The following is a 24,033-nucleotide window of genomic DNA, read 5'->3' as shown; positions in this document are numbered from 1 at the left end:
TCTGGGTACCTTTGGTACCACCAAAAAAAAAAAAAAAAAAAAAAACAAAACAAAAAACTGTACCTACAAGTATCTAAATTTTATTTTAGAAGATCTGTCATTTTATGTACATAATACTATCTGAAAACTGGCTCATTTACAAGATGATAAAGAATCAATCAGGATTACAGGGTCTCTCTTTTTTTTTTTTTTTTTTTTTGCAGGTCTGGGGATGGAACCCAGGGGCATTTGACCTCTGAGCTACACCCCCTGCCCTATTTTTTATTCTGAAACCAGGCCTCACTGAGTTGCAGAGGGCCTCACTAAGTAGCTGAGGCTGTCCACGAACCGCGATCCTCCAGGTCTCAGCCTCCCGAATGCTGGGATTACAAGTGAATGCTGGGATTACAAGCGTGCGCCACCACGCCCGGCCCTCATTTTTTAACACTTTATTGCTCTTCACATATTCCCTTCAGTCCTATGACCTGATAAAAATGATTCTCACAGAATTGCCACAAAGATAAATACTTTACAGCATCAAATATGAACATTTCATACTCTCTAAAAATCCTCCCAGTTATGGAATTAATTATATGAATTTATAACTTTGAATTAAAAGATTTTAATGCCAAAAAGATAAAGAAAAGCATTATAATCTACTTATTCTACAGATAAGACACTACTGGGCATGATTAGTTGCACAATTAGAATGATAATTGCAGTACTTGGTAGGATGAGATAGAAGGAATTCAAGGACAGCCTCAGAAACTTATGGAGATTCTCAGGACCTAGCAAGACACTGTTTCAAAAAAAAAAAAAAAAAAAAAAAGAAGAGAAGAGAAAAGAAGTCAGGATACACAAGAGACTTTAGATAATGGAGGAGAAACCCCAGTGGAGCAAGGGAGGTGGCTTAGAGGAGGTGGGAAAAAAATTAATGAAGGAAACATGACATTATCTACATACGTGAGAATGCCAATGCCAATTTCAGTATCATGTGGGGGAAGGGGGAAGCCGGGAAGGAGCCAGAGCAATGCTCACCATGCGCTGTCACTATCATTCTGAACTACATTATGATGTGAGACTACAATGCACTAATAAAAGCAAAAAGAAAACAACCAAAAAGGATTTGTTTTTTCTTCTACATGGAAGCTAGGTAGAAACTGAGAGATAAGGATAACATTAAGTAGAAGAGCAAGAAGGGAGGAGGGGAGACAGAGACATGAAGGATGTAACAGTTGAAATAATGTTATACATGTATATAAAATTACCAATTCCAATTTCAAAGACAAGTTATATGTTTCTATCACTCTATACCACAATATTTGATACAATGCACCAAATAAAAGTATAAAAATATATATTCTTTACAAATATTTCTAAAAACAGGGTTGAAAGGGTACAACTTGGAGGAAGAATGCCCCTACCAGTACTTATCTCCAGTACTACCAAAAAAACAAACAAAAAACCCTATACTTCCTTCATGGAAAACTAAATTAACAGTGAGAAATCTATGACCTGCAATCAAATTACTCCCTTGGCCTGTCTTTTTTTTTTTTTTTTTTTTTTTTTGCGTACTGGGGGTGGAATCCAGGGGCATCCTACCTCCAAGCTATACCCCTAGCCCTATTTCTTATTCCTTATTTTGAAACAGGGTCTCATTGAGTTGCAAAGGGCCTCACTTAAGTAGTAGCTGAGGCTGTCCACAAACCGTGATCCTCCTGTCTCAGACTCCCAAATGATGAGATTACAAGTGTCGGCCACCATGCCTGGCTCCCTTGGCATAACTTTACATAGTGGTTTGGTAGAGCAAGCACATGCTTTGAAATCCCAGATATGCCTGGTGTCAAATTCTAGCTATTTCCACATTATTCCAAAGTGGTTAGAAACTCTAGCAATAGCTTTGAAAGAGACATTTTATTCTATGAAGTAATATCCTTAGCCAGGTGCATGCCTTAAATCCAAGTACTTGGGAAGCTAAAACAGAAGGATCTCAAGTTTGAGTTCAAACTCAAAAACTTAGCAAGACCCTGTTTCAATATAAAATTAATAGAGCTAAGGATGTAGTTCAGCGGTCAAACGCCCCAAGGTTCAATCTCCAGTACGGAAAAAAAAAAAGAAGAAGAAGAAAAGAAAAAAGAGAAAGTAATATTCTCTACACACATCTGTACATTCTAGTGTAAGGTTCTTTGTGTGTGTGTGTGATATTGGGCCAGGAACCCAGGGACCTCCGAGCAACACCCCCAGCCCTAATTTTTATTCTTTATTTTGAAACAGGGTCTCATTGAGTTGCAAAGGGTCTCACTAAGTAGCTGAGGCTGTCCATGAGCCGTGATCCTTCTGTCTCAAACTCCCAAATGCTGAGATTACAAGCGTGCGCCCCCATGGCTGGCTTGTGTAAGGTTTCTTTGCTGGGTTGGGGGTTACAACTGTAGAGTGCAACATCCTTGGACTATCAACAATATGCTAGTAGTAGCCTCCCTGACTCAGTTATGACAATAAAAATGCCTTGATATGTGGCTCCTGGGGAAAAACCATGTCTAGTTGAGAACCACTTTTCTAAAGGGAAAAAAGTAGTACTTTCTCCTTTAATTTAATTTTTTTTTTTTTTTTTTTTTTTTTGGTGGTACTGGGGGTGGAACCCAGAGGCTTTCTACCTCCAGGTCACACTCCCAGACCTATTTTCTATTTTATTTGGAAACAGGGTCTCACCAAGTTGCTGAGAGCCTCACTAAGTAGCTGAGGCTGGCTTCGAACCCGTGCGATCCTCCTGTCTCAGCCTCCCAAGCGCGGGGATTACAAGCGTGCGCCACCACACCTGGCTCTCCTTTAATTTTAGAACTAGCTTTTTATAATAAAGATTGGGGAAACTTGTTCTGTCAAGAAATTTATTTTGGAGGGTAGGCGGAAGTGTAAGATTACCAGTTGTATTTATAAATGAATTAGACCTGTAGCTTAGATTTTAGGAAATATAGTTGTTAAATCGTTTGGTCACCGTTTCCCCTTATTTTCACTCTATCTCTTCCCCACTTTTTGTAACTATCCAGAGCCTAAAGCTAAATATCTCCCATGACATGAAAAATAAACACGCCTTTACAACAATTCAGTCATATAGTGTTCATTCTCCCTTTCTTTGCTCCAGTTTATAAGATCTTTAAAGATAGAAGTCAAATCAGCTTTGCTCATCACTATAGAAGCGAAGTCTAACACAGTATCAGGAACATACCAAAATTTCAATTGAAACTTGTTCAACAAATCAAGTCAGTAAAACATTCCTGTCACTAAAATAATAAAATTATTTACATCATTAAAAAAGCAACAAAATCGCACCAGGCATGGTGGCGCACGCTTGTAATCCCTGCGCTTGGGAGGCAGAGACAGGAGGATCGTGCAGGTTCGAAGCCAGCCTTGCTGGCTTAAGAGACCCTGTTTCCAAATAAAAATATAAAATAGGTCTAGGAGTGTAACCCGGAGGTAGAAAGGCTTTCAGGAACCTCAGTACCACCACCATAAAAAAAAAAAAAAGAGAGAAAATCAGCAAAATCATTGTTTGTGGTCACAAAATGCTAGAAATAACTAAGGTCAATACACAGGAAAGTGATAGAATAGATTATAGATTATGGTGTTTTCTGTACATTTGTAAAAAAAAAAATTAAGGACAATTTCTAAGGACTGACATGGAATATGCTTTCTAGGACCTAGGACACACTGCTAGGTGAAAAAAAAAAAAAAAGCAAGTACAAAAGAATACCTATAGTAAGTATGGTACCCTGCATTTATGATGACCACCTGGTGGCTTCCTGATCTACTTGATTTTCACTCCCTTCTGCAGTCCCTTCCCACATTGTACTGGGCACAGTCTTTGTGACTATTTGTGATTATAAAGTAGGCATTGCACCTTCTGTCTTATCACTCTCTTCTTTCTTGGATCATTTACTCTAGGCAAATCAGCTGCAATGTCAGGAGCTGCCCTTTGAGACACACAATGTAAAGAACTCAGGCCTCTATCCAACAGATAGTCTTTAAATGACTTCAGCCCTAGCTAACATTCTGACCCATATAGCTAACTGCAACCTCATGTGAAACCCAAGCTAGAACATTCAATTTAAGATACTTACAGATTCTGGACCCTCAGAAACAAACTGTTTGTTGTTTAAAACAACTAAAATTTGGAAAAATTTGTTAACAATTATAATAACTTGGTATCAATAATCTTGCAATGGATAAAATAGTATGCATGCTACCTTTTATGTAAGGAAGTAGGTGACATAAAGAAATGCTGAAGGAATAAATTAAAAACTAAAGAGATTAGCTACATTCAAGGGATAGAAAGAGAAAGAAGAATGGGGTGGTATAAGTTAGGAGGAAATGGTACTTCTCTGAATATATCTTTGTGATAGCTCTAATTCTTAAGTCAGTCACAGTAATGTTTTACATATCCCTAAAATAATTAAAATCAACCAAAATGTGAGGAGACTGAGGAAAAAAAAGTAACAAACCCAAATGTATTAACAAAGGATGACATTACCCCTTTGAATTATGTGGGGGAAAGAAAGGAACTAACCTAAGTAACTTCAGAAAAGATTTTGAATAGATAATATAAGGTGAAAGACAAAAAGAACCAAATATAAATACTCTAATCTACTTAGTAAAGTTGCTGCTCACAGTGGAAAGGTTGTTCTAAAACTAACACGTACTAGGACTGAACAATTAATATGGTGTAAAAGAGTAAAGCCAGATTTCTCACTATTTAGAGAAAATTTCACAAATAAATTAAAGGAGATGGCTGAAATGAACTCTGTGGTGTTGCACTAAAAAAATCAGTATAGCCGGGCGTGGTGGCGCATGCTTGTAATCCCTGCGCTAGAGAGGCTGAGACAGGAGGATCACACAGGTTTGAAGCCAGCCTCAGCTATTACTTAGTGAGGCTCTCAGCAAGTTAGTGAGACCCTGTTTTCAAATAAAATATAAAATAGGTCTGGGAGTATATAGCCCGGAGGTAGGAAACCCCTGGGTAATACCCCCAGTACCACCAAAAAAAAAAAAAAAAAAAAAAAAAATCCCTGTATAAACAGGTTTTTTTTACTATGTAAGACAGAAAGTTACATACAGGTGTGGAGATCGGGTAAGGGAGGGCATAGAATACAGATATATGCTTTCTACCTCTATCTGCTGAGAGGGCCTAGAAGCAATAACACCCTAGAGAAAAGGAACACATGTAGCACTCAGATTTTGATTTCTAAATACTATTCTTTAATTGAAAGAGCAAGAGCTCCTTATTAAAGCAGCAAGTTTACTAAGAAGTGAGAAATCTGGCTTTACTTTTTTATATCATATTAATTGTTCAATCCTATTACATGTTACTTTTAGAACTGCTAATTAATATCCTTCAAAGACAGCAAGATCATGAAAGAAAGAGAAAGGGTGAGAACTCATGGAAAGCAGAGAACTATGGCAGGCTGGAGAGGACTAAGATGTAACAACTAAATGCACACTAGATGCAGTGTGGGATCCTAGATCAGACCCTGAGAGAGAAAGGACATTGGTGGGAAAACATGAAATTCAAGTAGTCTGTGGCTTAATTATTAGTATTGTAACAGTATTAATCCTTATTTTGATAATTATGGTTAGGTAAGATGTTGACATAAGGAAAGTAGGGTGAAGGGCTAAAAGAATCTCTCTGTTATAATTGTGCAACTTTCCTCTAAATTTAAAGTCACTTTAAATTAGTCATAAGCAATAAAACAAACAAAAAGTCCAAATGATTATTTAGTTGTTAGCCTCTTACCCACCAACCTGAAGTAGTTTTAAGTATAAAGAGGATCATAAGCAAAAATATAGAAAGGCACTTTTATTAAGGCTTAATGAGTAACTTTATAGGAGAATAGATCAAGTTAGGTATTTTTATTTCTACATTATACTCTACTAAGCTTGGGTTCTGTAAAAATTTCAATTTATATCCACTTCCATGAGGAAGATGGTAATCAGTATTTTTCACCATTCTATTGTGAACTACTAGACATACTGTCTGAAGTCAAACAAGTCAGTGAACCTCAAAACAAAACTAAACAATATAACAAATTGCCAATAAGGAAAAATGTAAATGAAAGACACGTTTTTCTTAAGGCACAAAGATTTCACTATAATACTGTAAGCTCCTTTCTATATTTGATACCTGTGGTGTTCTACAGAATCTCTTTTTTAAATACTTACTGCCTGGTTTTCCATGCGTGCAAAGATAACATTTAACATCTGAGTAAGAGTAGCTTTGGCTGTTGTCTGATTGATGAGATTTTTGCTTGCTAAATAGATATTGTAACATGTTCTCACAGCTTGCAGTACAGTTCCTTCATGGATTTCTATGTGTTGTGATGTTACTGCAGTGAGTAAAGCCTAAAAAAGAAAAGGTTAAAGCAATTTTCTGCATCAGAGTTTCAGCCAAAAAAAAAAAAAAAAGAGTATTTTCATATTAGAATTAAAACTTTCAGAAACAATTGCCATTTTCATGTAATGGATACAGAATTTTTACCTGCTATGAATGTTACCAACTCTTAAAATTTGATAATTTCCTCATTCTGGCTGTACTTTCCACATGATTCTCCCAACCCCAGAACACTCGAAAATCATTTAACTAATATGTTTCAAACTAGGTTTCATTAATATAAGTATTATATTAATTTATTTAGTTAAATAAAATGCAAGCTGGGTGTGCTGGCGCAGGCTTGTAATCCCAGTATTCGGGAGGCAGAGACCAGAGGATCATGTTTTGCAGACATCCTCAGCTACTTAGCGAGGCGCTTTGCAACTCAGTGAGACTGTGTTTCAAAAAAATAAAAAGATGCCTGGCGTCATGGTGCACGCTTGTAATCCTCATGCTTGGGAGGTGGAGACAGGAGGATCGTGCAGGTTCGAAGCCAGCCTCACTGGCTTAAGAGACCGTTTCCAAATAAAAATATAAAAAATAGGTGTCTAGGAGTATAACCCGGAGGTAGAAGGGTTTCCAGGAACCCCAATATACCAAAAATAAATAAATAAATAAATAAATTGATTAAATAAATAAAAAGACAAAAATAGGGCTGGGGTGTAGCTCAGAGGTACAATGCTCCTGGGTTCCATCCCCAGTACCACAATAAATAAATAAATAAATAAATAAATAAATAAATAAATAAATAAATAAGCATAAACTCTGTCACAGTAGAACATAGACTGTTGACTATGGAGAATCAATTCTGTCTTATTCATCTCCAAATTTTTCTAAAATCTTTATTGACTGGATTCAATAAATGTGCTCTTGTTGCAGATGTTATTTATTTATTTATTATTTATTTGGCGGTACTGGGAATAGAACCCAGGAGCATTCTACCTCTGAGCTATACTCCATCCCTATTTGTTATTCTTTATTTTGAAACAGGGTCTCACTGAGTTGCAGAAGGCCTCACTAAGTAGCTGAGGCTGTCCACAAACCGTGATCTTCCTCTCTCAGCCTCCCAAATGCTGGGATAACAAGCGTGCACCACTATGCCCAACTATAAATTTTTTTAAATAAAGCATTAAAAATAATCCTAAGGTGATTCTTCCAATAAGGTGAACGAACAACTTCATGTAAATTTTCATGTATTAGGTTAATTTAGAATTTCAAAAGTGCAAACAATTTTACATCATTTTTGTGCAGCAGAGGCAGCAAATTAAGCCATAAAATAGAAAAGCTCAGAAGAGGCTATATTCATATAGAGAACATTTTATACATATAAACAAATTTCATAAGTACTATAATAAATGAACATTTCACTACCATATAAACATACTGCACTTCCACAGCAGTAATGTTAGCAACTCCATATTTGTAAGACTGAAATCATGATGAGTTTTTTCTAAAGAGTTCCACCACCAAGGCTGACAATACTATGAACCCAGAAAAGGGTTTTGCTGACTGAGCACGTTCAGTGAATGGATAAATGCAAGGTAATCGTGAAAGCTGGTGGAGAGGTAGTTTACATGGTGATCCATGGATTGAAGGACAGGCTATGAGGGAGTCCAATAGCATAGAGGAAATTAGTGAGGACAGAGATTTAAGAACTACCCTAAAGCTTAAAGGATAGAATGTATATGATTCAATAAATGTGCTGTTGTTGCAGATGTTATTTATTTACTATTTATTTGGTGGTACTGGGAATAGAACCCAGAGGCATTCTACCTCTGAGCTACACTCCAGCCCTATTTTTTATTCAGAAACAGAAAAACTCTGGGAGACTCTAGGGATCCAGGCCTAAATTGGGATATTTTTAAAAAAGAGATACAGGAATGTAATCTTCTAGTGAACTCTTGGCATTAAATAACAAAATCTCTGGATATAATGTCTAAAAAAATACCCGAATGACCTCTATCATACATGGAATGCATATAAAAGGAACTTTCCTAACATTAAAGACACCAGAATGACCTCTACCATACATGGAATGCACATAAAGAGAACTTTCCTAACATTTTCAAGGTGAAAATGTCCCAATATTAAAAAGTCTTGATTAGGAATATCAAATTCATTTTATTAACTAATTACCTTTATTATCTGCAACTGAACTCCTTCATCTGTTTGAGGACCTTGGAAGCAGCCACATATTGTTTCGATAATTCTATCAATCAATTTTTTGCCTGGAGTGGTACTATCTGGAGCATTCCCAGTCAAGTGTCCATAAGCAATAAGTTTCTGAAACAGAAAGAAAATAAAGATCCTTATTAAGCCAACTAATATATACATAGTAATCACATATAAATTAAAATATATGAATGAACATGAGTCTTTTAAAAAAAAAAACTGAGGTATAATCAAAGCCAAAGGCTATATCAACTTTTTCTGTTGTTTCCTAGTTACAAATAGAAAAAAGTCATTTATAATTATAATAATCACAAATAGACCAGTGACCACAATAAAACCGTTAGGCAATACTTTGAAAGTGCTAGGCCTTAAGAATCTGTCTCTGATGATCTAGAATTGCTTACTGCTATCTAGCTAAACAAGGTTTTACTAACACTGCTTTTATGGAAAACAAACACACTTAAAACTTTTATTTTTTTTTTACTTTTTTGTGTGTGTGGTACTGGGGGTGGAACCCAGAGGCTTTCCTACCTCTGGGCTAACTCCCAGATCTATTTTTTTTTTTAAATATACTTTATTTGGAAACAGGGTCTCACTAAGTTGCTGAGAGGCTCACTCAGTAGCTGAGACTTCCTTCAAACCTGTGCGATCCTCCTGTCTCAGCCTCCCAAGCACTAGGATTACAATCATGCACCACCATGCCCAGCTCACTTAAAACTTAAATGAAAACAAAATCTCTTTTCAAATTGGATCTTATCAATTTGCAGCAGACCTAGTTTCCATATACTGACTGCAATAAATCACAGATTTGTTCATTTATCATCACTATTATGGCCTGGAAGAAAGGCATTAGATGTTATCATTTTCCAGGGAAAACAAGGTCAGAAATCTTTAACCTACCTTAACAACAAATTATATATCCCCTTCCTAGCCACTGAATTGAAGTCCTATAACCCCTAAACAGTACAAACATCTAAAAAGAGAAGTACCCATCTATCTGGAGTTTTGTTTTACAAATTATCTCAAGATCAATTCTTCCTCCCATAATGATCCCCCCACCATTTCCTCTCTCTTTTTTTGGTACTGGAGACTGAACCCAGGGGCATTTTACCTACAAGATGCACCCCCAACCCTTTTACTTTTTATTTATTTATATGTTTTTGCGGGTCTGGGGATGGAACCCAGGGGCATACGACCTTTGAACTATACCCCCTGCCCTACTTTTTTTATTATTATTCTTTATTTTGTTTTTTTTGTTTGTTTGTTTGGTGTACTGGGGTTCCTGGAAGACCTTATACCTCTGGGGTACACTCCCAGCCTATCTTATACTTTTTTATTTTTGGAAACAGGGTCTCTTAAGCCAGCACGGCTGGCTTCGAATCTGCGTGATCCTCCTGTCTCCGCCTCCCAAGTGTGGGGATTACAAGCGTGCGCCACCACGCCCGGCTATTATTCTTTATTTTGAAACAGAGTCTCACTAAGTTGCAGAGGGTTTCACTAAGTAGCCGAGGCTGTCCTCGAACTAAGATCCTATGGTCTCAACCTCCCGAATCCTGGGATTACAAACTTGCGCCACTGCCCATGGCTTTTTATTTTGAAACAGTGTCTCACTAAGTTGCTGAGGGTCTTACTAAATTTCTGAGGCTGGTCTCTGTTTCAGCCTTCCATGTACTGGGATTATAGGCATGTACCACCCTGTTTAGCTTCTGAGGATTTCTTCTGTGTATGTATGTGTGTGTGTATACATGTATAAAACAAGTATTTAGGCAGTTTTCTAAATAAATGAATGCCATAGCTAAGGTCTAGCAGTGAAATGCTAAGCTATGGATATATCCTATTGCTTTATAAAGCAAGAATTTATAAAATCATTTCCAAGTAATGGTGTATACAAAATAGTAGTAGATTTTAAGTATTACAGTTCTTGCATTTCACTGATGAAAAGAGAACAACACTTTTGTTATTAATAACCTTTCGTAAAGACTCTGCTTCACTAATGATTTTTGTTACCATTAAACTAGAAATATCTTTTTGCAATAATTATCACAATATTAAATATAAGCAAATATTTGGTTTCTTACCTCAAAAAAGAATTTAAGACTTTTGTGTAAATATCTGAATCATCAACTATGACTAGTGTTTTAGAAACACATTCAAAATAGACAGTGTGTGGCCGGGCGTGGTGGCGCACGCTTGTAATCCCCGCGCTTGGGAGGCGGAGACAGGAGGATCGCGCAGGTTCGAAGCCAGCCGCGCTGGCGTAAGAGACCCTGTTTCAAAAATAAAAAATAGGTCTGGGAGTGTAGCCCGGAGGAAGAAGGGCTTCCAGGAACCCCAGTACCACCAAAAAAAAAAAAAAAAAAAATAGACAGTGTGTGTGGGGGATCCTGGGGAACCCAGGAGCATTCTGCCACTGAGCTATACCCTCAGCCCTACCTTATTTTTTATTCTGAAATAGGATCTTGCTAAGTTGCGGCATACTGGCATTAAACCTGCAATCTTCCTGTCTCAGACTCCCAATTATAGATGTATGTCACTATGCCCGGCTAAAATAGACAGTTTTTAGATGCTATTTTATACATACCTGTAAACAATCAAGAGATGTACTAACTATGCGGGGACATTTGGACTGGCATGCCAATTCAAAGGGCAAGAAATACTTGTCTGCTTCAATAAAATTTGTCTTTGATTTCACTGGTGGAAGGGTGCTTGATCCAGCTTTTGCTTCTCCGTGAGGAGGACTGAACAAAGACAAGAGTCTAATTAGAACATCATGTTGATCGTATTGATTATAAACTCACACAGAAACATAGTTCTAAAAGCAATCTTACTAAATTAGTTCTCTATCTTTCCATGTCATGAGGAAACCAAAGCTAGAAAAGTTAAATGATTTGCCACAAAGTCAAAGTTAGTGGCTAGAGCTGTAACCAAGAACAAGACATATGATTCTTACCTAATATTTTTCAAAGTATATAAAGATCTAGTACACAAATTATTTAATTGCCACCAGAATATTTATTATTCTGATGTAATAAAACCTTAAAAAGCAATGGGCTTTCTACCTGTCCTTAAGTTAAACTGAACTTTTGAGTTAATTCTGTTTTTTGTTTTTGTTTGTTTTGTTTTTTTGTTTTTTGTTTTGTTTTGTTTTTGGTGGTACTGGTATTCCTGGAAACCCTTTTACCTCCAGGCTACACTCCCAGACCTATTTTTATATATTTTTTTTTATTTGGAAACAGGGTCTCTTAAGCCAGCATGGCTGGCTTCAAACCTGCACAATCCTCCTGTCTCCGCCTCCCAAGCGTGGGATTACCAGTGTGCGCCACCACACCCAGCCAAGTTAATTCTGTTCTAAAGAAGCAAATACTATAAAAAGAAACCTACTAATTTTTCTAAATACGAATCACTTTAAAGTATATTGCATAGTATTTCAGAAATACCTTCTATAATTACTTGTATGAAATCATTTTAAAGTATACTCACAAATATATTTCTTAAAAGCCACTTTGTTATAAATTTTACTATATAAAGATCACATACAGAAAACAAATCATTCTAAAAATATTATGTGTGCTATTATTTTGGCCAAAATTATTAAGTGTTAAATTATTTCTACTAAATGAAAAAAAAATTGCACAAACCTCTGTTTTTCAGTTTCAGCTTTTATTTCCTCTGGCAGAGGGGAAAAAAGAGAAGCATACATTAGAAAACTTGGTAAGAGAAAAGCCATTAAATAATTTGATTTTAGGCTTTACAAACTTATTGGAACTTCTACAAAAGTTGGGAGAGATACAAATTTAAAAGAAAATTTATTGCTAAAATTGTTTCAACTAAAACATTAATTTTATACAAATAGTATAAACCTATACAAAGAATGTACATTAACATACATTAGCAACCATATATATATATATATATATATATATATATATATATATACACGCACACATACATATACACACACACACACACACACACACACACACACACATACATATATATAATTTTTTGGGGGGTGTACTGGGGTTCCTGGAAACCCTTCTACCTCCGGGCTACACTCCCAGACCTATTTTTATAGTTTTTTTAATTTGGAAACAGGATCTCTTAAGCCAGCATGGCTGGCCCAAGTGCGGGGATTACAAGCATGCACCACCACGCCCGGTAGCAACCATATATTTTGAATGCCCAAAGCATTCCCTTCTCTCAGAGCATTTCCCTTTTTGTAGACCAACTACTAAACAGAAGTATTAAGAACACAAGATATGTATGCTATACTGTTGTCTGTTGTGGTGCTAGGGATTGAACTCAGGACATTATACATGGTAGGCAAACACTTTACCACTGAGCTACAACACCAGCCCCCTATATATGTTATACCAAAGTCACAAAATATGAAGTGTATGTTGGGTGAGAAAGAAAAACACTCTTGTGCATCTCAGAGAGATTATCAGGCCAAAACTCTAACGTCCTGAATGTGCTTATATATATATATAATGTTTACAATAAAATATGCTGGTCCAATTTAATGGGGAATTTGCCCTTACACTAATGATGATATAAAGGATGAGCTAAATTAGATAAATTCTACTTGTAACAGAAGACCTTAAGCTTAACTGATATATTGGGGACTCTGGTTGAGTAAATCTATTTGAAATTCAGAAGAAAAGCATTCAAATATAACAAGCGCCAAACTCTGTTACATTTGACAGGTACTAATTTTACATGGACCAAACCACTTTGAAGGTACTAAGATATATGGTCTTACAACCCCATGATTGGTGTGTATGTGTGTGCTTGTACTCTTGAGACTGAACCCAGGGTCATTCTACCTCTGAGTTATAGCCCAAGTCCTTTATTATTTATGTATTTGGTACTGGGGATGGAATTCAGGGGCATTCTACCTCCAAGCCACACCTCCAGCCCTATTTTTATTTGGAGACAGAGTCTCACTACTTGCTAAGGCTGTCTTCAAACCTGCAATCATCCTGTCTCAGTACTGGGATTATAAATGTACCCCACCATGCCTGGCTCCCCATATTACTTTTGTGCGTGTGTGTGTGTGTGTGTGTGTGTGTGTGTGTGTGTGTGTTACTGAGGGTGGAACCCAGGAGCCTTATACCTCTGGGCTACATTCTCAGACCTATTTTATACTTTATTTGGAAACAGGGTCTCACTAAGTTGCTGAGAGCCTCACTAAGTAGCTGAGGCTGGCTTCAAACCTGTGTGATCTTCCTGTCTCAGCCTCCCAAGCACTGGGATTACAAGTGTGCGGCACCATGCCTGACCCACTAAGATGCTGAGGCTGGTCTTGAACCTATAATCCTCCTGTCTCATCTCCCAAACACAAGAATTACAGGTATGTGCTACCACACCCAGAGTTATCATATCTTCTTTGTACTGGGGTAGGAGGTTATTAGGGATTGAACCCAGGAGCGCTCTACCTCTGAGCTACTCCTCCAGCCCTATTTTTAAGTTTTTGAACCAGGGTTTCACTAAATTGCCGAGGTTGGCCTCCAACCCTGGCCTCCAACCCGAGATCCTCTTGTCTACACTTCCTAAGTAGTAGGATTACAGATATGTGTCACCACACCCAGTTCTCTTCATTTTAAAGATTAGGAAATTGCAATAGCAAGCCGAAGTAACTTGTTCAAGGGCTATATGGCTTGGATATGTGGCTAATTGGCTTTCAACAGATTTCAATACTAGATAATCAAAGAGCAGATCTTGGTTAATAAAACTACTCCATCACATAGGACATCTAAGATAAGAGTACTAAGCAAAATATGGACATTCTAAGCAAGTACTGGCCTATACACCTAATAATCATTTAAAATAGCATTTATTACTTCCCATGTACCAGAAACTATATTAAACTCTCTTGAAATAACTCTGTCAAATCACCTTGCTATAAAATTATTCATAAAATATATATAATTTATTCAATACCTACTGTGTGTAACCAGATATTCAATATTTCAATCTAGTTCTCCATGAACAAAACCCTTTTCAGTGGTAGAAGAGGGGTAGTGTAAAAATATCTGCAGCTATATAAATTATTATTTAACAAAGGTCCACATAATAAAGATTTGCATATTAGCTACTAAAATTGCACAATCACTAGTTCAAATAATTACAAGCACATGTGTACAAATAAAAAATGTATGCCATACAAATGCCATAAATCTTGTAAAATAATTTTAAAATAGCACTTTTCATTTAAAATTGGTATCATTATTACTTGATGATAAGCTACCATGAAAAACCAAGTACAGTAGAAAAATTATTTTGACAGCAGTTTTCTAATAAAGCAAATTCCCATTTATAAAATGATCAGGGAGTAAAGTATGCTGGTTAAGTAAGTTTTACACTAAGGACGGACATCAGAGGAAGTAAAACATAAAGAGCGCTGTGTTTAGATACCATTTGTTGCTAAATGGCTGTGTGATGATGAGAAACAACCCTCATGTCACTGTTAGATGATTGCAAAGGTCCCTTATATTCTGAAACATGACTTGCCAAGAGCCCACACCAGTTTTTCTATGGCCCATGAATTTAACAGCGGCTTTTATAATTAAACATGTGCAATCAACTCAATTATATAAAAAACTAACTTTGGACCCCAGTGAAGAGAAATGTAATCCCCTCTAAAAGAATTCTCTTCTCATTAGAAGACTAGGATTATAAAAATCACACCAATTATCATTATTTTTAACTTCATCAATAAAAAAAACTTTAAAAGTCTGTTTCATCTTGTGTTATATAAGTACCTATGTAATGTCTTCCAATTTTTCCTGTTGGCCTGAAAATCTATTTGCAGATAAACTGTGCTGACCCTTAAAATGATTCAAAGGATCACACTACAAATCATTTTACTATATGACTTTATTAGTTTTTAAATGCCCAGGTCTAAATACTCTACTAAAAAACAACCATCACTAGTAAGTTGAATATAATGTTTCTCTGCTAATTCAGATGGCACCATAATTTTCTTTTTCCCCACTCCCTCAGGGATATTCATTCATTCATACCCCCCCCCACACCGTGGCAAGGAAGCAAGCACTGTTCAAACTACTCTTGATAACATCCTTACAAAGAAAGACAATACTTTAACTCTCAGTGTGTCACAGTGTATTAAATATGAGCTTTAGTATTTTTCATTTCCTTACACATTTATAACTCACAGTAAGAGCTTTTAATATTTAGACAAAAAAATTATAAAGGTCACAGAACAATCACAATCTATCCCACTGACTATAGACAGCTTACCTGTTTTTAGCTTAATGCTTATCCTACGGTCTTGCAATATGCCTATATTTCTAGTCTAAGACTCCCAGTATTCATCTTAATATATTTCCTTCCAAAGAAATTCAAAGGCACTTAAACCGAAAGACACTAAGCACAAAAACGTAAGCAACAGTAGAAGAAGAGGCAATGGAGGGAAGGTAGAGCAATTTTTATAAAAACACTGAAAGCAATTTATAAATAATATTTTAAACAAGCTGGAATTGTAAAAGAATATGCAATACTGTTATACATTTGTGTGCAACAAAATACTTTTCTATAATGACCAAATTTTATTTTTACAGGACAATTCCTCATTTTGTAGATAAGGATCAGATTAAATGATGACTGATTCTATATGGACAAAGCAAGTAAGCAGTGATTCTGAAGCTAGTTTCTATAGTCTTAAACTAATGCAGAACCCACTACTTTGTGTTATATTTAAGCAAACTCTATTTTTATTTTTTGTACCCAGAGGCATTCTACCTCTGAGCTGTACTCCAGACCTACTTCATTTTTTATTTTGAAAAAGGGTCTCACTAGGTTGCTAAGGATCTCAACTAAGTTGCTGAGGCTGTTCTCAAACCTGTAATCCTCATGCCTCAGCCTCTCAGGTACTGAGGTTGCAGGCATGCACCATCACATTCTGAAAGCAAACTCCTATTAACAGGTGCAAGTGCTAAACCATGTCATTCTACAATTGTCAAGATAGGTTTATTATAAAGCAGTGTTTCTCAAAGCGTGATCCCAGGACCAGTAGCATGAACATCATCTGAGAGTTTGTCAGAAACTAATTTTCTGGTTTATTATTTTGTTTGGTACAACCCCTTTTATTTTAAAACACGGTCTCACTAAGTCAATGAGGTTCTAAGTTGCAGGGCCTGGCCTGGAACCTATGATCCTCTTGTCTCAGCCTTCCAAGTACTAAGATTACAGGTGTGCACCACCATGCCCTGCTAGAAATGCAAAGCTTTAGGCCCTCCACCAAACCTACTGATTCAGAAGCTCTGAGAGTAAAGTCCTACATGAGTGCCTTAACACAAATTTTCAAGGGAAGGTAGGGGTGTGTGTGTGTGTGTGTGTGTGTGTGTGTGTGTGTGTGCTGATGAAGATTCAACCAGGTACTTCTCTGAGCCATACCCCAGCACTTTATTGTTTAGTCTGGAAACAGCATCTCACTAGGTTACTGAGTGCCTCACTAAGTTGCTGAGGCTGCCTTTAAACCTGTGATTCTCCTGGCTCAGCCTCCCAAAGTACTGAAATTATAAGCCTGTCTCAACCTCAAGAGGATTTTAATATACAAGCTTCATAATCAGTTATTAAAGAAAAAGTGGAAGCCAGCTTTTTTTGGTACTAGGGATTGAAATCAAAGGTGTTCTATCTCTGAGCTATACCCCCAGCCTTTTTTTATTTATTTTGAAACACAGTCTTGCTAAATTGCTGAGGCTGGCTTTGAACCTATGATCTTCCTGTCTCAGCCTCCCAAATACAGAGATTACAGGAATGAGTCACCACACCCATCTAGATTTTGTATTTAAAAATGTTTGCAGACACAGTCCTTAACTACGGCCAGGGCGGCAGCAATAACCTGCACAGATCTAAACATCAACACAAGAAAAAATATCTTTACCACTGGCAAACACAATGTACAAATAAGATCTTAACATTTAAGCTCGTATTTCTTTTCTCAGAAGATAGTCTTTTGTTTACTATATCTGCATTTCTTAAGGTTATATCTGCAAATCTTAAGATTTCTTAAGAGTAACTTTAGAGCCTACACTTAAAAGCAAATTTTCCCCCCCAGTGCTGGGGATGGAACCCAGGGGCATTCTATCTCCAAGAGATACCCCCAGTCCTAATTTTACTTCTTTATTTTGAAAAAGGGTCTCACCGAGTTGCACAGGGCTTCACTAAGTAGCTGAAGCTGTCCGTGAACCGTGATCCTCCTCCTGTCTTAGCTTCCCAAATGTTGAGATTACAAGCGTGCACCACTACGCCTGACTAACTCTCCTTTTCTTCGGCTTAATGCCCAGTAACATAATCGTTGAGAAAATTTTCTCCGCATTTGAGTGAACTAGAGCTTGGAAACAGTTTTCTATAGTTTGGCTTTTAACATTAAACTCAAGAAATAAACTGTCAATTATTACAGAAAAATGTTATAAGAAAAATATTAAGCATCAAATTAAGAAACAGCATACTCAAAATAAAAATCACATAATTGTAAAACATTTTCTCATTAAATTCAGAAACAAGGTTGACTACTGCTACAGTGTAGATGCTACCCCCAAAGGCCCCTGTTAAAAGACTGGTCCCCAGGGTAAACATACTGGAAAGTGGTGAAGCTTCTAGAATGTGCGTCTAGTGAGAGGGCTTTAGAGACATGCCTTTGAATGGGATAGTGTATCCTGGCCCCCTCTCCTCACTCTCTTTTGTTTTCAGCCCATGAGGTGAGTGGTTTCACTCTACATGAGCTCCTGTCATGATGTGATGATGCCTTACGACAGGCCCAAAACAATGGGGCCAACCAATCGTGGGTAATATAACCTTTGAAAGTGAGCCAAATTAAATCCTTTTTCTTCTAAGTCAATTGTCTCAGGTACTTTGTTATGGTAACAGAAACCTGACTAACACAACCACCACAACCAGTTAAGTATTTCCAACAATGCTCTGAAAATATGACACATGGCACACACATAATATTGGATGTGATAATGTGTTATTATTTTGAGCTTCAATAAGACAGAAATCAGATGCTTTATTTGTTCAGGGATACTTTGTGTGTGTGTGTGTGGGGGGGGTGTCCTGGGGATGGAACCCAGGGGCATTCTACCTCCGAGCTAAACCCCCAGCCCTATTTTTAATTCTTTATTTTGAAACAGGGTCTCACTGAGTTGCAAAGGGCCTAAGTAGCTGAGGCTGTCCTCAAACTGCGATCCTCCTGTCTCAGCCTCCCAAGTGCTGGGATTACAAGCATGTGCCACCACACCTAGTGGATACTTGTTTTTTAAAAAGTGTTTAACCATGGCCTTTAATTTTCTTTTTTAATCTGAGTTTTGAAAATCTCTTAGCAGTTATTTTCTTTCTGATCATTAATTTCCCTATCCCTACAATGCATTATATAGAAAAAGGCTAAAACTGGAAGAAATGGGCCATTGTGAATTAGCATGAAAAAAATAAATTTTAAAATGTTTTACTTCGAAAGTATGCTCCAGCCTTTTTTTTTTTTTTTTAATTTTGAAACAGTGTCTTGCTAAGTTGCTGAGGGCCTCATTAAGCTGTTGACCCTGGCCTCGAACATGAAATCCTCCTGTCTCAGTCTCCCAAGTACTGGAATTCCAGGCATGCACTAACAACACCAGACTCAAATTTTAAAATATACTGAAAAGAACCTAAGTTTTATTCCTTTCAGGTACATTCAATAATTGAATCCAAATCAACACTGTTGATAAGGCATAGGGACTCATTTTATGAGTAAAAATGATTAGAAAAAACAACACGGGCAATGGCCCCTAGTCGGCCAGAAAATGGAACTTTTCCCTCTCGGGACCCCCTCCCCTTTTGGGGAGCTGTTCTCTCTCTCGCAGGTCGTGTGAGCCCTGAGAGAAGGCAGAGTGCAATTGAGGGCACGTGGCTCAGGCTACTCTTGAGTAGTGACCTGAAGGCCTCTGCTGGACATCAAGGCTGACCAGGGCCCCTAGGGGTGACCTGCACCTCTTTTCTGGCAGATCACGTGGACTCTGGGAGAAAGTAGTTTGCAACTGATGGCACTTGGCTCGGGAAACACTCTGGTAGTGACCTGAAGGCAGCTACTGGACATCAGAGTTCCGACCGCCCCTTTGGGGTGTTCTACTTTTCCCTATTCCCTTCTGGCAGATTGCGTGGACTCTGGAAGAAAGCAGCCTGCAACTGAAGGCAATTCGGCTTGAGCTACTCTCAAGTATTGGCCTGAAGGCAGCTGCTGGACCCCAAGAGTTCCGACCGCCACTTTGGGGTGTTCAGCCATCTTCCTTATTCCCTGCTGCTTCCAATAAACCTTTTACTCCCCTAAAATAAAAATAAAAATAAATAAAATAAACAACAACTAAAAGCTGAGCATGGTGGTGCATGCTTGTAATCCCAGTACTTGGGAGGCTGAGACAGGAGGATCACACAGGTTTGAAGCCAGCCTCAACTATTTAGTGAGGCTCTCAGCAACTTAGTGAGGCCCTGTTTCCAAATAAAGTATAAAATAGGTCTGAAAGTGTGGTCTGTAGGTAAAAAGCTGCCAGGTTCCAGGACCAGTAACACACACACACACACACAAAAAAAACTAAAAATAAAACTGAGTATATACAAGTTATACCTGATTTCCTAAAAATATTAAATATTCCTTCTCATAATATTATTTCACTATTAACAGCACCTTTCCCCACTAACAGTAGAAATATAAATTTCAACACAATACATAGATTCAACATCACTTTAGATAGTGTAGTTTACAGACCAAGAGCAGGTACTCAATGCCAACTAAACTAATAATCTAAGGAAAGAAATCACAGTCAAATGGATATTTTTTTTCTTCTCTCAATACTGGGGGTGGAACCCAGGGGGCATTCTACCTCTGAGCCACACCCCCAGCCGTATTTTTTAATTTTGAAACAGGGTCTTACTGAGTTGCAAAGGGCCTAAGAAGCTCAGGCTGCCAGAGTACCCCAATCCTCTGGTTTCAGCCTCCCAAATGCTGCGATTACAAGTGTGTGCCACTACGTCCAGCTTTCAAATGGATACATTTAAATAAACACATTAGAATTTACACAGTGAGTGTTGTTTCCTTCAAAGCATTAACCATGGGAGTCTATGCATCAATTATCATAAAGCTGCTAGTATTTCAAAACACATGTGGAATTCATCATTTGCATTTCTTTCTTGTCTTTCTTTAAAAAGAATAGCCTCACAGGAGGAAAATTCTCTAGAAAGGTAATTAAATAATCCCAAGTGGTTTAGACCATGTTCAAAGAATGACATGTGACCATAAAATAAAAGTTGTTTTTTTTTTAAATGTATGTGGTACTGGGGATCGAACCCAGGGATATTCTACCTTGAGCTACACTCCCAATTCCCTTCCTTTTATATTTTTTTTATTTTGATAAACAGGGTCTTGCTAAATTGCTGAGGCTGGTCTTGAACCTGCCCAAGTGCTGGGATTATAGGTGTGCGCCACCAAGTCCAGCAAGAACTCAACTTCAGTGCTTCTGTGATCCATCTCAAATTGTGCATGTAGCACTGTCTAGGAAGAGTACACAGCTGTCAGATTATCAAGTCTATAATCCTATATAAAAATGATACAAGATTATAATTAAAAATGGTGACCTGGGCCGGGTATGGTGGCGCACGCTTGTAATCCCAGTGCTTAGGTGGCTGAGACAGGAGGATTGCACAGGTTTGAAGGAAGTCTCAGCTACTGAGTGAGCCTCTCAGCAACTTAGTGAGACCCTGTTTCCAAATAAAAAAGTATAAAATAGGTCTGGGAGTGTAGCCCGGAGGTAGAAGGGTTTCCAGGAACCCCAGTACCACCACAAAAAAAAAAAAAAAAAAAAATGGAGTAAATTGCAAACTGCATGGACAAAGAATAGAACAATCTCATTTATGGGGTTGGGGAAGTTTTAGCAAGAAGTTATCTGGATTGATTAATAATATAGACAATATAGCTACCGTTAACTTAGACACAAAATGCAGTTTTCTCATAGTGCCAGTGGTGGAGAGAAAGAAAAGAAGAGGTAGGTTTTGGTCATACATATATACACATACATAGTGGGTAAGTCAAATGGCGATTCAGCAGAAGCCAAGATACAGGTTGAGTATCCCTCATCTGAAATGCTTGGAACCAGAAACCTTTCAGATTTCATAGTTTATCACATTTTGGACGATTTGCATAGCGTTTACTGGTTGGGCATCTCTAATAGAAAATGTAAATAATTGAGAATGCTCTGAAATCTAAAATTTTTGGAGCACTAAGTTTTGGATTTTGGAGTACTTCTAATTTTGAAATGATTTTTAAATTAAAAGTGTTCCACTTAAAAGACTGGGAGATGGTGTATGTCAAAATGGCCACTACCTGCTAAACATACTCTTCTACAGAGTAACTTTGCCACAACCCCACTGAAAGAATCTAATTCCCCTCCCTTTAATACAGGTGAACCTTAAAAGATTTGTTTTTAAACAATACAATGCACTGGAAATAATAGTGGACAACCACTAAGGTTAGGTCAGAAAAAGTCCAGCAGCTCCTGACTGATTCTCTTGGAATGCTGGCTCTCCACACACTTCTCTTGGGATCTAGAGGTCCCAATGTGAGAAGCCCAAACCATGTGGAGGCCACATAAAAGAGATTCAGTCAACTTGGCATGGTGGTGCATACCTGCAGCCTCAGTTCTTTGGAGGAAAGATGGAAGGATCACAGGCTCCTGGCCAGCCTCAGCAAATTTAGTGAGACCTTTGGCAACTTAGCAAGACCCTGTTCCAAAACTTAAAGAAAAAAACAAAGGACTGGGGGTGTAGCTCAGAGGTAGAATGCCCCTGAATTTGACTCCCAGTACGACCCTGTGCACCCATGCACACACACACATTCAGTCAACACTCCCAGCTGAGACCCACTTTCGGGTCATTAGAGCAAAGGCACCAAACATGTAGTGAAGAAATCTCCAATTCTAGTTTCCCACCATTCAAATCTCCTACAGTTATTTGAGTCTTCCCAACTGAGATCCCAGACATTGTGGAGCAGCATATCCTATCTGAATTTCTAACGGGCTGAATCTGTGAGCATAATAAAATGTCTCTACACCAAGAAGCCTTGGAATGCTTTATTATTCAGCCATAGATAACTGAAACAAAAGAGTTAAAGAGGCTTAGGGAGATTGGAGTTTGAAACAAGTTCTTGGCAAATGGAAGGGAAAGATAAATGAGAGCCACAAATGACTCCTAGAAACATAGAAAGTTCTTTTAATGTGTTATGAAAATAAGGTAAGAAAAGAAGATGACTAAAAGGTGCTTAATAAAATGCACTTATAGCGTTGTCTCCTAAACTACCTCCCCTATAGCACAGTCCTTTATCCACCTCCTCAGAATCTGGATAATCTGGAGTTGACCTGGAAGAGTCTGACTTTTCCCCTAAATATGGAGCTCAAAGTTCACCTCCTAAGTAAAATACTCCACAACCAGCATCAGCCACCCACTATTCCCCACAGTCTTTCAACATCCCTGCTTCTGTGCTACCATGAGCTACAAACCATAGGAAAAAAATGTTTTATGTTGAATCCCAGAATATACTTACATATATGTTATGAAGATATTTAATTCTTACTCTTATATGATATGAGATATAGTCTCATTTTCTGTTCTATCTTATTTTAAAACAACATTGGCCATACATTTATAAGACTGACTTTATAACCAACAGTGGTTTTGCCAACTGCTACTACAAAATATGCTGGTACTATACACAAATCTACAGATTCAAGAAACTGGTTGAATCAAAACAAAACGATAAAATCTAAGGAAATACATGCCAAGATACATTATGATCAAATTTCAGAAAACTTAAACTAAAAAAAATCTTGAAAGCAGGTAGAAAAATATCTATAGAGAAGCAATGACTAAGAATGACAGTGGATTTCTCATAAAACATTACAGTGACCAACACTTGAGGGCAGTGGCAAATTTTCAAGAGCTAAAAGAAGAGCTATGCAGCTGTGTGTTTTCTCAGTGAAAAACTTGAAGGAATGAAGGTAAAATCGAGCTCTCAGATGAAAGATAAATTTAAAAAGTGATCACCAGACACACCCTAAAATATCTAAAGAATTTCTGAAACATTGAAAAGAATGGCAAGTGTAAAAATGTAAAGAAATATAACTCTTACCTTTCTCTTGTGTTTTCTAAATTATGTTATATATTTGAAGTAAATGTTTTATTATTATTATTATTATTATTATTATTATTATTATTAATCGTTCAATCCATGGGTGTTTTACCTTGGAGCTGCACCCTTGTCCCATTTTTTAAACAGGGTCTCACTAAGTTGCTGAGGCTGTCCTTGAACCTGTGATTTGCCTATCTCAGCATTCTAAGTACTGGGATCACAGGTGTACACCACCATACCGAGCTCCTTATTATATTCCTAATAGTCCCTTTAACAGGACAAAAGGTTTTAA

The 24,033-nt window shown here is 37.4% G+C and overlaps 1 protein-coding gene across 5 annotated transcripts in view; it reads right to left on the bottom strand.

Moving 5' to 3' along the window:
- Window positions 1-24,033, bottom strand: part of ARFGEF1 (ARF guanine nucleotide exchange factor 1) — a gene marked incomplete at both ends in the record, with an annotated part of 145,610 nt that overhangs the window by 102,010 nt on the left and 19,567 nt on the right. For all 5 annotated transcript variants that reach the window (XM_080694651.1, XM_080694654.1, XM_080694653.1 and 2 more), the window contains 4 exons: window positions 6,190-6,369; window positions 8,534-8,680; window positions 11,151-11,307; window positions 12,208-12,238. In XM_080694651.1, coding sequence (XP_080550777.1) covers window positions 6,190-6,369; window positions 8,534-8,680; window positions 11,151-11,307; window positions 12,208-12,238 — 515 coding nt within the window. The remainder of the gene's footprint in view (window positions 1-6,189; window positions 6,370-8,533; window positions 8,681-11,150; window positions 11,308-12,207; window positions 12,239-24,033) is intronic.

The sequence above is a fragment of the Muscardinus avellanarius genome (genome assembly GCF_963383645.1).
Source record: "Muscardinus avellanarius genome assembly, chromosome: 4".
Classification (NCBI taxonomy): Eukaryota; Metazoa; Chordata; class Mammalia; order Rodentia; family Gliridae; genus Muscardinus; species Muscardinus avellanarius.
Note: the sequence above shows the minus strand (reverse complement) of the source record. Positions and strands in the feature narration are given on the sequence as shown.